Source organism: Squalius cephalus, assembly GCF_949319135.1.
Source record: "Squalius cephalus genome assembly, chromosome: 16".
NCBI classification, from domain to species: domain Eukaryota; kingdom Metazoa; phylum Chordata; class Actinopteri; order Cypriniformes; family Leuciscidae; genus Squalius; species Squalius cephalus.
The window spans coordinates 3385911-3400000 of NC_137137.1; the positions used below are offsets into that span (position 1 = coordinate 3385911).

The following is a 14090-nucleotide window of genomic DNA, read 5'->3' on the forward strand; positions in this document are numbered from 1 at the left end:
TTATTATTTCCTGTAATATTCAAAACAGCAAGACACATGCAAACAGCCAAACTAGCACTAGATTATACAGTGAAGACACCAGATATCATTTTTGATATTTTTTTACTAGTGTGTGCAGGACACTATAGTTCATTTCTAAGTGAGGATAGCAAAATAAAGTAAACTGTGACATTATTATACCCAAAAATTCTTCATACAGTGACCAGTAAAATGTATACAAATTTGGGACCAAATATTATTCAGACACTTTGAGCTGATCATGTTTTGCTGAAGTGTTTCTTTAATTGCTAATGCTCTTTTTACACACAGACTGAATAAACTGAAACATTGCTTGGTGATTGGTTGAGCTAAACTGGTATTATCTAATTGTGTAGTTAAATTTAACAGCTGACAGATATTCAACATAATTCATGTGTGAGACAGTCTAACAGAAGGACGGACAAAACCAGTCAAATATCAACTGATTTGATAACTCTTAGTTATTGTCATATTTTATTACCATTTTCTAAAGCCAATAAACTGTGATAATGTGAGAAATGTTGAAGGTGTCTGAATAAATTTTGGTTTGACTGTGTGAACATAGACCAATAATTACGATTTATTAAAATACATTATATTATTAAAAAACATTTTATTTTATTATAATGTAATATTTAATAAAAATATAGTTTAATAAATAATATAATGTATTAAAATCATTTGAAAATAAATAACTATTATAAAAATATGAATCTAAATATAATAGTAGTTATTATTATTTAAAATAATTTCTTAATTATTAAATAAAGTAGACAGTGCAAAACAATCCAACTTGTGTGACCAGGCCCATTTAAGATGCACTTTTGTTAGTGTGTGTGTGTGTGTGTGTGTGTGTGTGTGTGTGTGTGTGTGTGTGTGTGTGTGTGTGTGTGTGTGTGTGTGTGTGTGTGTGTGTGTGTGTGTGTGTGTGTGTGTGTGTGTGTGTGTGTGTGTGTGTGTGTGTGTGTGTGTGTGTGTGTGTGTGTTCCTGAGAATCAAACCCATAATCTTGTTGTTGCTTCTATCAGACTGCACAATCTGTACTTTAGTCTTGGTATTTCAACATTCTTTAATAAAGAAACTAAATATACTCGAAAAGCAAAACTATAAGATATTTAGAGAATATATTTTCAGAGAGTACATCTTTAAAATTATTAAGATTATTTTAAGTACATACATCACTAAATTCTGTTTTATTTGTGCTGAAAAATATATGAAGACTTCAGATGCAAAAACCTCTCAGTCTGTCTGACATTTCTATTTTAAATGGCCATTTTTATGTTTTTAATTTTACTCTTAATAGGGACATTTCTGAAAATAAGGCATTTCAATAACTGACTAATAACCTTTTAATTGTCATTAAAGTGAAATTACTGAACCTAAACATATAATGATAACAATATAATAAAAGAAAAAATGTCAGACGGACTTAGAGGTTTTAGCATCTGAAGTCTTCATACATTATGCTTATGCATCCATACTTTTTTTTCTTTCTATTATAAATAGAATTATTATTATTTAAAATATTTCAGAATTAAATATAGCAGACAGTGCACAATGAAGCAAGTATTAGTATGCGTGTTTCATTGGAATGGAACCCATGACCTTTCGTTGAATGCAAAATATTAAAAAAATATATTTTCTTAATCTATTTTTGTCTTTGTATCACAACATCCTTCAATAAACAAGATGAAATTAGATTAGAAGCAAATTGTCTTGAGACATTAAGAGAACCTGTTATCAGGGAACATATTTCTGAATCTATTTTTTGCTTTTTTAATTACATTTTATTTATAAAAATGTTTTGTATGTGCCTCACTAAATGTTGTTATAGTTAGGCTTAAAAAATAAATTTAAGCATATGTTTATGAATAATTATTATTTATTTTTTTCTATTTATATTTATGAAAAAAAAAAAGTTTTTGAATCAGGATATATTCTCTAGTGAGACAATTTTGTTTCACAAGTAAATGCATCTTATTTTAGGTTATTATTTTTTTATATTATTTTATTATTATTCTGCAGTGCAGAAGTAATTCTGAACCATGAGTAGATGATTCCAACAAACACACACACATCAGAACAATCATACGCACAGATCCACTTCCGCACTGCTGTGTGTTATTGTGTGCGACTCAGAAACCGCGTGTGTGTTTGCTGTCTCGTTACACACCTCTTTGTGACTGGATCTCCTTCTTGGCCTGCTCTAGAATATTCTTGATGGCATCATCTGACCCAGTTTCAGGAGTTCGGATTCGAGGAGTGATGCTCCCTGCCGGAGAGAGAGTGAGAGAGAGCGAGAGAGAGAGAGAGAGGTGAGTGGGCCGGCTGATCAGAGAGCAGATCCAAAGCCTTGCGTTTGATTGCTAGATCAATGGCCGCCTTTGAGAAGCTGGCATCAAGTGAGGGTGCGCTAACACGTGAAAGCTTTACTTTCAAAACTGAGGAAGAAAACAGCGCTGTGAGAGCATCACAACAAACACAGTGCGGAAGTGGTGCACAGAGACAGTGATGTACAGGAACCTGGACTGGTTCTCTCTGGGGTTCTGAAGCGGTTCTGTGGGGTTTAGAGGATGAGACAGATGGGCCTGTGGGATCGCTCAAACACTTGAAACAACACATTTATCTTCCATAATGTGAAGTAAGAGGACACAGCAGGTGGATAATATTAGTTGTGATCTCTCTTGAAACTTGTCAAGAACGTTTCAGGATCATATTCACCTAAAATCTAAAGAATTTTCTTGTTATATATATATATATATATATATATATATATGTATATATATATATGTAATGCCATTTTAAGGGCTGTGAAGATGATATTGTTATTGAAATCATGGTAGTATTTTTTTGTCTTGCCTTTATGGTGATTTAAAATCATTGCATTAATACTATATTAACTGTGACCTAAACGTAAACCGGATTGGTTAATAGGAATTTTGTGTAAGGACCAATAAGGATGCTGCTCCAAGATCATCATCTACATGAAAAATTCACCAAATTTATCAAAAATACTACCATGTTTTTTTTATATATATAAGTTATATATAATAAGGTTAAGCTGTATTGTCATGTAAATGTCAGCATTATTACTAGATATTTTATATATATATATATATATATATATATATATATATATATATATATATATATGTATGTATGTATTTATGTATATGTATACAGGTGAAACTCGAAAAATTTGAATATTGTGCAAAAGTTCATGTATTTTAGTAATTCAACTTAAAAGGTGAAACTAATATATTATATAGACTCATTACATGCAAACTGAGATATTTCAAGCCTTTATTTGTTATAATTTTGATGATTATGGCTTAAAGCTTATGAAAACCCCAAATTCAAAATTTCAGAAATTTTGAAAATGTTCGTAAGCTGTAAGCCATAATCATCAAAATGATAACAAATAAAGGCTTGAAATATCTCACTTTGCATCTTTAAACTGAAAGGCAGGACTGTCCCACCGCCGCCGTAATGAGTGTCGCAGCTTCTCTGGGTCGGTCGGGTTCACTCACCTCGCTGGCGAACCTGGATGGTGCGTAAAGCCAGGATGTTCTGCTCATCTGACAGGAACTGCTTCATCTTGATGAAAGGCTCTTTGCCTTTGACGGTGAGTTTTCTCCAGGGTTTGGGTCGAGCCAGGATCTCGCTGACCGAGCCCTGTGAGAGGCCCAGCACGTAGTGACCGAACACACGCTGACCGATGTTGTGTTTTAGTAACTGCTCTTTGACCTGAAAAGCGATTTCTGCAGTGTCCACCTGGTCGTCGTCTCCTCCCCCTGAGCTCCCGCTCTCCGATTGGTCGCTTGGCATGCCTGTCTCCATTGCGACTGGCATAGAGGCGTTCTGATTGGCTGACATGAGGGCCGCTTTGGCAGCGTAGAGGGCGGTGGGGAAGGCCATGATGGACGAGCCGTCTTTCTTGAAGAGGGGAGACAGGAGCTGCTTCTGCAGGAGCTGGTCTCCGGGGTGTTTCTCGCCTGAGAAGGGTGACACTGAGAAGGGGCGGGGCAGTTCGTGGGTGGAGGAGGGCGTGTCAGTGACGGGCGGGCCTGGGCTGGAGGAAGTGCGCCCATCTATGGGCAGTGTTCCCGGAGGAGAGGAGAACGACCCCGCCGGGCGACTCACGCTCTTGCTGGAGTCCTCAGAATGACCCTCATCTGACAGAGAGAGAACATACATGTTTATCTGGAAAAACTGAGAATTATCTCTCTAAAATATGACTGGATGAACTACTAAATAAATAAATAAAGTACTAATTATAAATAATTATTAATTATTTTATTTAATGATCATATTTTATTAGAATAACTATTTAATAGCAATGATAAAAAAAAAATATATATATATAAAATTCATATAATTATATATTTAATAAAGTATATATATATATATATATATATATATAATAAAAATTAAATAAAAGCCATTTATACAGTTTTGAATTATTAAGCAAAAATATTTCATTTTAACTGAATCAATAATTTTAATTGATGATTAATTTAATATTAACAAACACATATAAATCATATATACTCATTATTAGTAATTATTTAATTTAATAAAACAGTTAATAAATAAAAACACAAACAATATATATAGTTTAGAATGATACAATTTAGCTTTATTATACAACATATTTTACCACATAAAATGTCTAGAGAATCTAGCTGTATATTATTTTATATTTTTTTATTTATTTTTTCCACTTTTATTGTAATTTTAGTAAATTGTAATTTTGTTGAGTGTGTTTGTCTTTTTATTAGTTATATTTTAAAAAAATAAGTCTATATAATTTTTTATTTCAGTAGATCAAGTTAAACTAAATGAAAATGAGAAACGTTGCTTTGATAACCAGCTGAAATAAAATAAGGTATATAAAAATAATTTCAGTAATATTTTTTAAATATTTTATTTGATTTCAGTTAAAGTTTATTTGACTTTATTTGACAAGTAACAATTTTTAAAAAAATTTTTATGGTTTTAGTTTTAGTTAACTATAATAACCCTTCTACAAGGTACTTCAAAGACAGAAGGGGAAAGTTTAGTGACGCATCCGTGAACGGAAACACACACACACACACACACATCCTCACCGCTGTTGTGTAAAACTCTGACTTTATCCACAAGAAATTTGTGAGAGGGTAGAAAGGCTTCTTTGTCCAGCAGCAGTGCCTCAGCGGTTTTGGCTGATTCCTACACACACACACACACACACAGGCAGGCAGACAGGCAGTTAAACTCTCGTGATCAATGCAGATCTACATTATGGATGACGCTAGTGAGGCGTTTACACACAGATCACTGTGGCGTTTCCTCATTGACAACTGTTTTTCACTGGGAACTTTATTTGTCTTTTAGTTGAGAGGGTCCGTGACCTTACGTCAATAAAATGCAAAGCTGTTAAAAATCCTAAAGCTCTCTGCAGGAATAACACTTGTTTCACTCACCTGGGATGAACTTCCATTGGCCGATGCCAGTTTCATGGCTTTGAGGATGCTGCAAGACACACAACGACACGTTAACATCATCATCCTGATACATCATCGCTATAGTATATCCGTGTTCCTGGAAACCTCACCTGAGCTCTGTTTTGATCTCTTCATAATCCATCTGGGACTGTAGTTTGGCCTCCAGGGTCTACACACACAAATCAAGATGTTAATTATGGGTCATTGTTAAATCAATACAGTCGTGAGAGAAGCTGAAGGACAACAGATGGAGGAACAACCTGTGTGTTGTAGTCTGATCTGTCTGGTTTCGTGCAAAATTTATAAGAAACACACATTGATTTAAAAATGCATGAAAAATTGCTACATTTTGCGTCATCTTTTATGTTCACAGACACTGCATTTATTTGATATATTATTACAATTTCAAAAGAACAATTTTCTATGTGAATGCATTTTAAAATATAATTTATTCCTGTGATCAAAGCTGAATGTTCAGCATCATTACTCCAGTCTTCAGTGTCACATGATCCTTCAGAAATCACTCTACATTTCTGATTATTATCAATGTTGAAAACAGTTGTGCTGCTTCATATTTTTGTGGAAACTTATACATTTTATTTTTCAGGATTCCTTAATTTTTGAAAATATAAATATTTTGTAACATTATAAATGTCTTTTTTTGTCACTTTGATGCTTAATGAATATTAATTTCTTTTTAAAAAAAAACTTTTGAATGGCAGTTTACAGAAAGAGCACAAAGTTTGGTTTATTCACACAATATTTGCACTATTTTACACACGTGATGAAATCTCTGGACTTTTGGATGTAATGTAAGTTGCCTTAGATAAAAGTACTGTAAATGTAAACATAGTAAAATGTTGCTGAGAATTCTATACATATATACAGTACTGTGCAAAAGTCTTAGGCATGTTTGGAAATGTAAACTGATATTTCCTACTGACACACTACAGCAAAAGATATAAATAACTGACTTAAAACCATTTTTTTTGGGGGGGGGGGGTATTAACATGCCTAAGACTTTTGCACAGTACTGTATGTAAATGCATATGACTGAAATCTAAAATCAAACTGAAATCATAATCAAATTAGCCAAAAACATGTAATAAACAACATGCAAGAGGTGGAAAATGTTAATGAAGGAAATGCGCCTCTTTAAACCTAAACACATCTGCAACAGTGGTTATCGAGCTGCACAGAAACAATTAAGCTGGTGGTAAAAGTATACTTTTAAACTATAATAGACTGACCTCATATTATAGCTACATGAATGAAGTTTGATTTGCTCTCACCTCTATAGCTTCTGACTTATAGGCCAGCTGCCGCTCCAGCTCTGCAATCTGATTGGCCGACGAGTCCTGGACTTCCTGTAAGGTGAACTGGAGTCTCTGGACGTTCTCGAGCAGTCTGAGGATCTCTCTGTCCTTGGAGAACAGCACCACCTCCAGCCGCGACAGCGCGCCCTCATCTCGCTCCTCGCGCTCCCTCTCCTGAGACCACCAATGAAAGGAGGAGATCAGGGGGACATGAAACTCTCTTTTCAACTTCAAAATACCATCCTGCTCTCTGGCTTCCTATAATCACGTCGCCTCAAAGAGCCACTAATGAGGTTCCAGTGGTGTGGGAGCAAGTGATCATTTCCTCCCACTTCAGATTGGACATGTTAAGGTGGCAATTTGTGGCGAGGCGAGTCGTCCGGCTTTCATCTCAAAGCGAGACTCTGTCTTTACCTCCTTGGGTCGGTCTTCTGACGGGCCGGTCCCTTTAGAAGTGCTCTGAGTGCCGGCGAGCTGCTCCCTCAGCCTCTCCACCTCCCTCTGGGCCAAATCTGCTCTCTGACATCAAACACACAAGTTTGGACAACTTTAGAGGAGCTGAACATCCAGCTTGTGTGTACCGTAACCCCAAGAAGTTTTTAGACACTTGCATCGCACTCAAATAATAGTCAGAAAAATCCGAAACCGAACAGTTTAATTGAAACTGTGATACTCAAATTTCGAAGGCTTTTAAATTATCCTCATAATGAGTCATAACAACATGCCTTCTGTCGTCTTATACTTTTTAAGCAATTAAAAGGCGTTTTAGTGTAACTGTAAAAACGTCCTCCTTCATCTTGTGGTTCACGTGTCTTTATGATGTGAAATCTGCAGTGATTTGTATGAAGTAAACATAAGAATAACTTTTATATTGTTAGTAATATTGCTACTTACTGGACTGAAGCAACTGAGGTTTACTTGATTATCCATGCATACAGAAACATTAATATTCAAATATGAGTATCAAATATGATCATCAGGCTTTTAAGGAAGGTTTATTTGTTCATCTATAAATCATAATTTTATTGCATTGCACTGCATTATATGTTTTGATCATAAAACATTTGATCTTAGTAAATATCTAAGATATATTATTGGGAGTTGACAGCTGATATTAATATGCATTATATGCAAGTATCTGCTATACTGTTATAAAGATCGCACTGATTTACATTACAAGCATCAGAATTTCATGTGTTTTGGCCATAAAAATATCAGCATCTGCATCAAATTGCATATTTTTGCCTCTGATTAAAATAGCAATGTTTTCTCCTCCGTGAGTCTGAGCTCCATATCCTCACTGTATCATAATATATGAGCCATAAAAGCCTGATGTCTCAAATATGATTCTCATTTTGTAAATATTTTGTGGATCATTTTTGTCAGGCTTTACGGGGTCAATGTGGTTTAATAATTGTGATAATATACTACCCTACTTCTCCATCTTACATTATGGCAGCACAAAAATGCTAAAAGCCACAGATAAAGCATCAATTGCACATTTAATGTACATCTTTTTTTTCTGTTGCATCAATGCAAAAAAATGCTTCCTGTCTTTTTCAATAAGATGAAAACACAGAGAGAGAAATATGAATTTCCCAAACACTTTAATACCAAAATCTCTTGAACGAGAATCATAATTATGACTTCCCAACTCGTACACAGGAGCTTCCCAGGAGGACGTAGTTCCCAGAAAAGCTCCTCCAGCATTTGAGCACGGATGACACTTGCTTTGATATTTTATTTCGAACACAATGGCATTCACACGTTTATAAGTAGAACTCTAGTGTCAATACTTTTTGTCTTGATTTGCATTGTTTTATCATTTCAAACTGTTTTCTGACAAAGTGTCTTTCTTGAAAATAAATGATGCTCACTTTGATATTTTGCATGCAATGATTTTCTTTTTTTCAGTCAACGTTAAAGCGCAGACTGTTGTTTAGTAAAATACAGGGCAATTTGAGCATCAATACAAATCAAGGCCAAACATTCCCAGAGATCCATAATCAAATGAACAATCAGGCCGAACGGAACAAGAACGCCCTCGAAAGCCCAATCAGACGAGATTTCCAGGTGGCGAGAAACATCCGCAGGTAAAACAGCGAGAGCGAGCGCGCGTCTGCTCCGTTCTGCTGAGGTGCGTGTTTACTTGCAGGCACTTTCTTCTCAAACTGTTTACCTGCTCTGTCACACTCGGCCTGCTAATTAATGACTCATTTTCGAATCATTTATCTAAGAGCTGCTGGCAAAGGGAGAAAAAGCAAATCACAGTGGAAAAAAAGGAAGCAATCAGCGCAATGAAGTAACTAACAGCCCTCCTCGTTCGCCACATCTCTCTCTCTCCCGTCCTCCGCCGCTCGCACGGCATCATGGGAAAGAGTGGCGGGTAATCACGGGTCTGCGAGAGCGAGGACGAGGAGGGTGGTGGGGGAGGAAGAGGGTCTAATTAAACTCAAAGCTTGATTAGGAAGGTGATTATCTTCACGACGACAGCGTCTCAATCAGAGGCTGAGAGGAGGGCACACACTCACCTGGTTGGCCTTCTCCAGGTTCACCATTAGAGCTCCCATCTCCTCCACTCTGGAAGACACAAACCACACGTTAAACATCCGACCACCAGCACGGCTCATGCTCACACGCAACTGCACACAGATTCATGCCACTAAAGAGATGAAAAGTGCAGAGCGGCGGGTTCACTTAGTACCGGCCACCAACCAGAGGAAGTCGTTTTGAAATGTTTGTGTTACACATAACATAATTAATGAACAGCGATTAGATAGTCAACAGACCCCTGATGCTATGAATGAATTAAAACCCTAATACTGATAATTATGGCGTTTATAAATATAAAAAATAAAGGTAACACTTTAGTTCAGGGTGCAATTCTCAGTTGCTTATTAGCACGTTTATTAGTACTTATAAAGCACATATTAATGCCTTATTCTGCATGACCATATTCTACATTCTTAATTCTACCCAATACCTAAACTTAACAACTACCTTACAAACTATTAATTAATAAGCAGTAATTAGGAGTTGATTGGGGCAAAAGTTGTCGTTAATAGTGAGAAATGGACCCTAAACTAAAGTGTTACGTCCCTAAAATGGCATGAGGGAACGCAACATAAAATAATATAGATAAATCCCGGATTAGTTAACCCGGTTAAAGTGTTTAAGGTACTGGTGCAAAAGGACAGCAGGACAAAAATAGGGTTTGAATCATGAAAATGCATATATTTATTTATAGCACCAACGTGCACAAAAGAGAGAGACCAAATACCGTGCCCAGGGAGAAGGAACCTGAGCGGGGCTGACAAAATATGACACAAATAATTGTATTGTGTTTAATAATAAACTGTTTTTAAAGTGTAAAAATTAATAACTTTTACTTTTAACTTAATAAAAAATAAATAAAGATTTAATAAAATATAAAAAAAGTAAAATATTTTTAAATAAATATTGTATTTAGTAAAATATTATGTACATATATGCACATGATATAATATTAAATATGATTTTACATATATGTACATAATATTTTACTAAATACAATATTAATTTAAAAATATTTTTAAATATTTTAATAAATCTTTATTTTTTTTAATTAAGTTAAAAGTAAAAGTTATTCATTTTTAAACTTTATATATTATAATTATATATTATATGTTACATTTTTCATATTTTTAAATAAAAACAAATTTATACATTTGTAAAAAAAAAAAAAAAAAAAAACTTTTACCTATATGTTGTCATATCATGTAGGCTACTTAAACTCACAAAAGTCTTGCATTTTTAGTAGAACTTCACATATTAATCCAGTTCATTAGGATAAAGATTCATCAGACTGATTCAAACTGGCAACTTTCAGAGTTTATTTGAGTGATTCATTAAAAGAACTGCTTTATAAGATTAAATATTCTAAACTGGTTGCGATGCAAGCGAAGGCAATGCTAGAGAAAGATGTAATGTCACAGTTACTTTCACCATCACTGGATATCGGAAAACACTGAAGTTGGATACAGATGTTATACACGGCTAAAAGCATTGGCATGTAAATCACATAGCAGAAACAACACCGAACACAACTCCAGTATTTACACTGGGGTCCACATGAATCTGCCTAAAAAGGGTCCTTGCGCTGCACTCCAGAGAAACCCGTAAACCACAAATAGAAGAAATAAATAAATGAACAAGTTCAAAAGTTCTTAAGGGAGACACTGAAGTCACTAAAATGCAAGGTTTGCTGTCATTAGAGTCGAGTGAGTCATATCTTATCTAGCGCCGCGTTCGGCATCATCGTATCCCAACATGCCCACACACGCGTGCGCTCGGCACAATCAGAGAGCTCTCATTTGAATAGCGTCTCGGGGAGATTATTCATAAGGTTTGTTTGAAGTTCAACGGTTTCCTCTCAGCCATCAGGGAGTTGATTTTCAAAAGGTGGAGAGGCAGCGGAATAAAGAGAAGTGAAAGATTGATTAAACATGTGAGTCTCTGAGGTTACGCTAAACAAAGATACCTTCTCAATTAGACGAGATTCGCTTTAAGAGCACAATCAGAGAAATTTAGTCTAAAGAGAGGGCCGCTCAGCACGCTCGCGAGCCTTTGAGTTTCTCTGTCTGTCTAAGTCGAGATCGCTAATGCAATCGTATCATCAGCGGCCGTTGTTTGCTGCAGAAAGAGAATCAGGTGGAAATTAAAAAATATACTTTTGATCTGAACTAAACAAAGCCATCTCAGGTCTACCACATCAGATCCGGACCAGATTTATTTCAGGTTTAATATGATGTTCTGAGACGAGCAAATATATTAAAGGACAGGGGGTTTAAGAGGTCTGCATGAGCATTAAGTTGTAGGCCTATATAATGTAGGCTAATATAGTATTTAAGTTATAATTCTATTTTACATACACTACTGGTCAAAGGTTTTAGATTGGTAAGATGTTTTATGTTTTTAAAAGAAGTATCTTCTGCTCACCAAGGCTGCATTTATTTGATAAAAAACAATAATAAAAAAAACTGTATTATTGTAAAATATTATGACAATTTAAAATGACTTTTCTATGTGAATATATTGTAAAGTGTAATTTATTCCTGTGAATTTTCATCATCATTACTCCAGTCTTCAGTGTCACATGATCCTTCAGAAATCATTCTAATATGATGATTTGATGCTCAAGAAACATTCATTATTATTTTCAATGTTGAAAACAGTTGTGTACAATTTTTTTTTCAAAATTCTTTGATGAATAGAAAGTTCAAAAGAACAGCATTTATTTAAAATAGAATATTTTCTAACATTATAAATGTCTTTACTGTAACTTTTGATCAGTTTAACTCATCCTTGATGAATAAAAGTATTGATTTATTTAATTTCTTTCCCCCAAAAATATAATTTAAATTCTTACTGACCGCAAACCTTTGAACGGTAGTGTTTAATGTTACAAAAGCTTTAGATTTCAGATCAGTGCTGTTCTTTTGAACTTTCTATTCATCATAGCATCATGAAATAAAAATATAAAAAACTGTTTTCAACATTGATAATAATCAGAAATGTTTCTTGAGCATCAAATCATCATATTAGAGTGATTTCTGAAGGATCATGTGACACTGAAGACTGGAGTAATGATGCTGAAAATTCAGCTTTGATCACAGGAATAAATTACACTTAAATATATTCACATAGAAAACAGCTATTTTAAATTGTAATAATATTTCACAATATGACTTTTTGTTTGTATTTTTTAATCAAATAGCCTTGGTGAGCTAGAAAAATCTTACCGATCTAAAACTTTTGACCAGTAGTGTATGTGCAAAGTATTTTGTGAAGTACATAACAGATGCGGTATCCCATAATGCAATGCACCCGAACTCTGACGTGTGCGCACCAAAAGTGCTAGTCTGGAGAGATTTTGAACCCATGTCAGCTGGTTTAGGTTGTGTATTTGACTAACTTTAAACCTTTATTAACTAAGGTCAGAGAAGTAACATTTTGGATGAGACTGGAAATGGTAATGGAGGTTTTGTGTGCCGTAAACCATGTTTCACAGAAGCAACAGACGGGAAAATAGATGCTCCGCTTCAGACAAATCAAATAAGTAGCTTGAGATGAAATCACAAAGAAAGGAAACACAACAAACATCAGCATAATATGGACACGTTTTCAGTCGCCACAGTGATTAAGCGTCTTACTTTTCCGCCTTTTCCTTGTCGTATTTACACCTCAGCTCCTGCAGCTCTGTTCGGGCCGAGGTCAGCGCTGTAAGACAGACACACGGGTGTAATTACTGACCTCTGACCTCATATCAAGCCTCAGATGACCTCAGTGTTTGATATGGATCTTACATGACTGAAGCGCTTTGATCCGGTCCTCAGCCTGGCCGAGTCTGACAGGCAGGGAAATGTCTGATTCATGTTCCTCCCTGCGGAAACGGAGAGACATCACAGAGATCAGAACAGGAAGTGACTGAAACCCGCGCTGAGGAATGATGAAGCCGCTTGAATGGATCTCTGGAAACCAACAGCTGATTTCATGTGAACATCTTATTCGGCGCCGGATTACAGTAGCACACTACTCATACTACTTCTGCAGTGTGTAAAGTTTGCGAAATGTGAAGTATATAAGCACTGTGTGAGATGTGGAATCCCATAATGCAATGAATTTGCATATCAGTCGCAATTCTTAACATTTTTACATAAAATTTGATTGAAAATGTGATAATTATAATTGAATTAAACAATTATACTAGATACTTAACCACTAGACACCACTCACTGAATTAAACATGCATAGGTCATGCAACAACAAATGTAGTATGTATATATTTGTGTACGTATTCAGCACAGACAGCATGCAGTAAAGCCATGATATGCGCAGTATTGTTTAATGTGTTGACGTAATTTCCACTGAAACAGGAAGACAGTAGAAGCCAAAGCAGTTGAATCATTCCCTATCCCCTATATAGTGCACTATGTGCCATTCACCATGTAGAAAATAGTGAATGTGTGAACAAGTGACAGTGACAGTTCAGCGTCTGGTTATAATGTAGGGGGCGGGGCTTCAGATTCTAGAGAGCATTTGATTGGACAGAAAATCTGATCAGAAGCCGATGTCATCAAAATCATTGATACATATTGGTGGAAGTGTGAGACTGAGTTTTGAACGCTTATATCATCTAAATGCAAATTTTGGATCAAACTAGCTTGTAGATAACAGTAAGACTAATAAATTCATGCTAAAAGCCGAAAAACGTAAATTTTGATTTCATGGG

The 14090-nt window shown here is 35.3% G+C and overlaps 1 protein-coding gene across 1 annotated transcript in view; it reads right to left on the minus strand.

Annotated features, from left to right (window-relative positions):
- The window catches only part of cux2b (cut-like homeobox 2b), a 158093-nt gene that overhangs the window by 12701 nt on the left and 131302 nt on the right, over positions 1-14090 (minus strand). The window contains exons 7-16 of the mRNA XM_079896627.1: positions 13165-13241; positions 13012-13078; positions 9352-9400; positions 7235-7339; positions 6797-6994; positions 5615-5673; positions 5484-5532; positions 5130-5229; positions 3549-4193; positions 2192-2290 (exon numbers count right to left, since the gene is read on the minus strand). Coding sequence (XP_079752753.1) covers positions 2192-2290; positions 3549-4193; positions 5130-5229; positions 5484-5532; positions 5615-5673; positions 6797-6994; positions 7235-7339; positions 9352-9400; positions 13012-13078; positions 13165-13241 — 1448 coding nt within the window. The remainder of the gene's footprint in view (positions 1-2191; positions 2291-3548; positions 4194-5129; positions 5230-5483; positions 5533-5614; positions 5674-6796; positions 6995-7234; positions 7340-9351; positions 9401-13011; positions 13079-13164; positions 13242-14090) is intronic.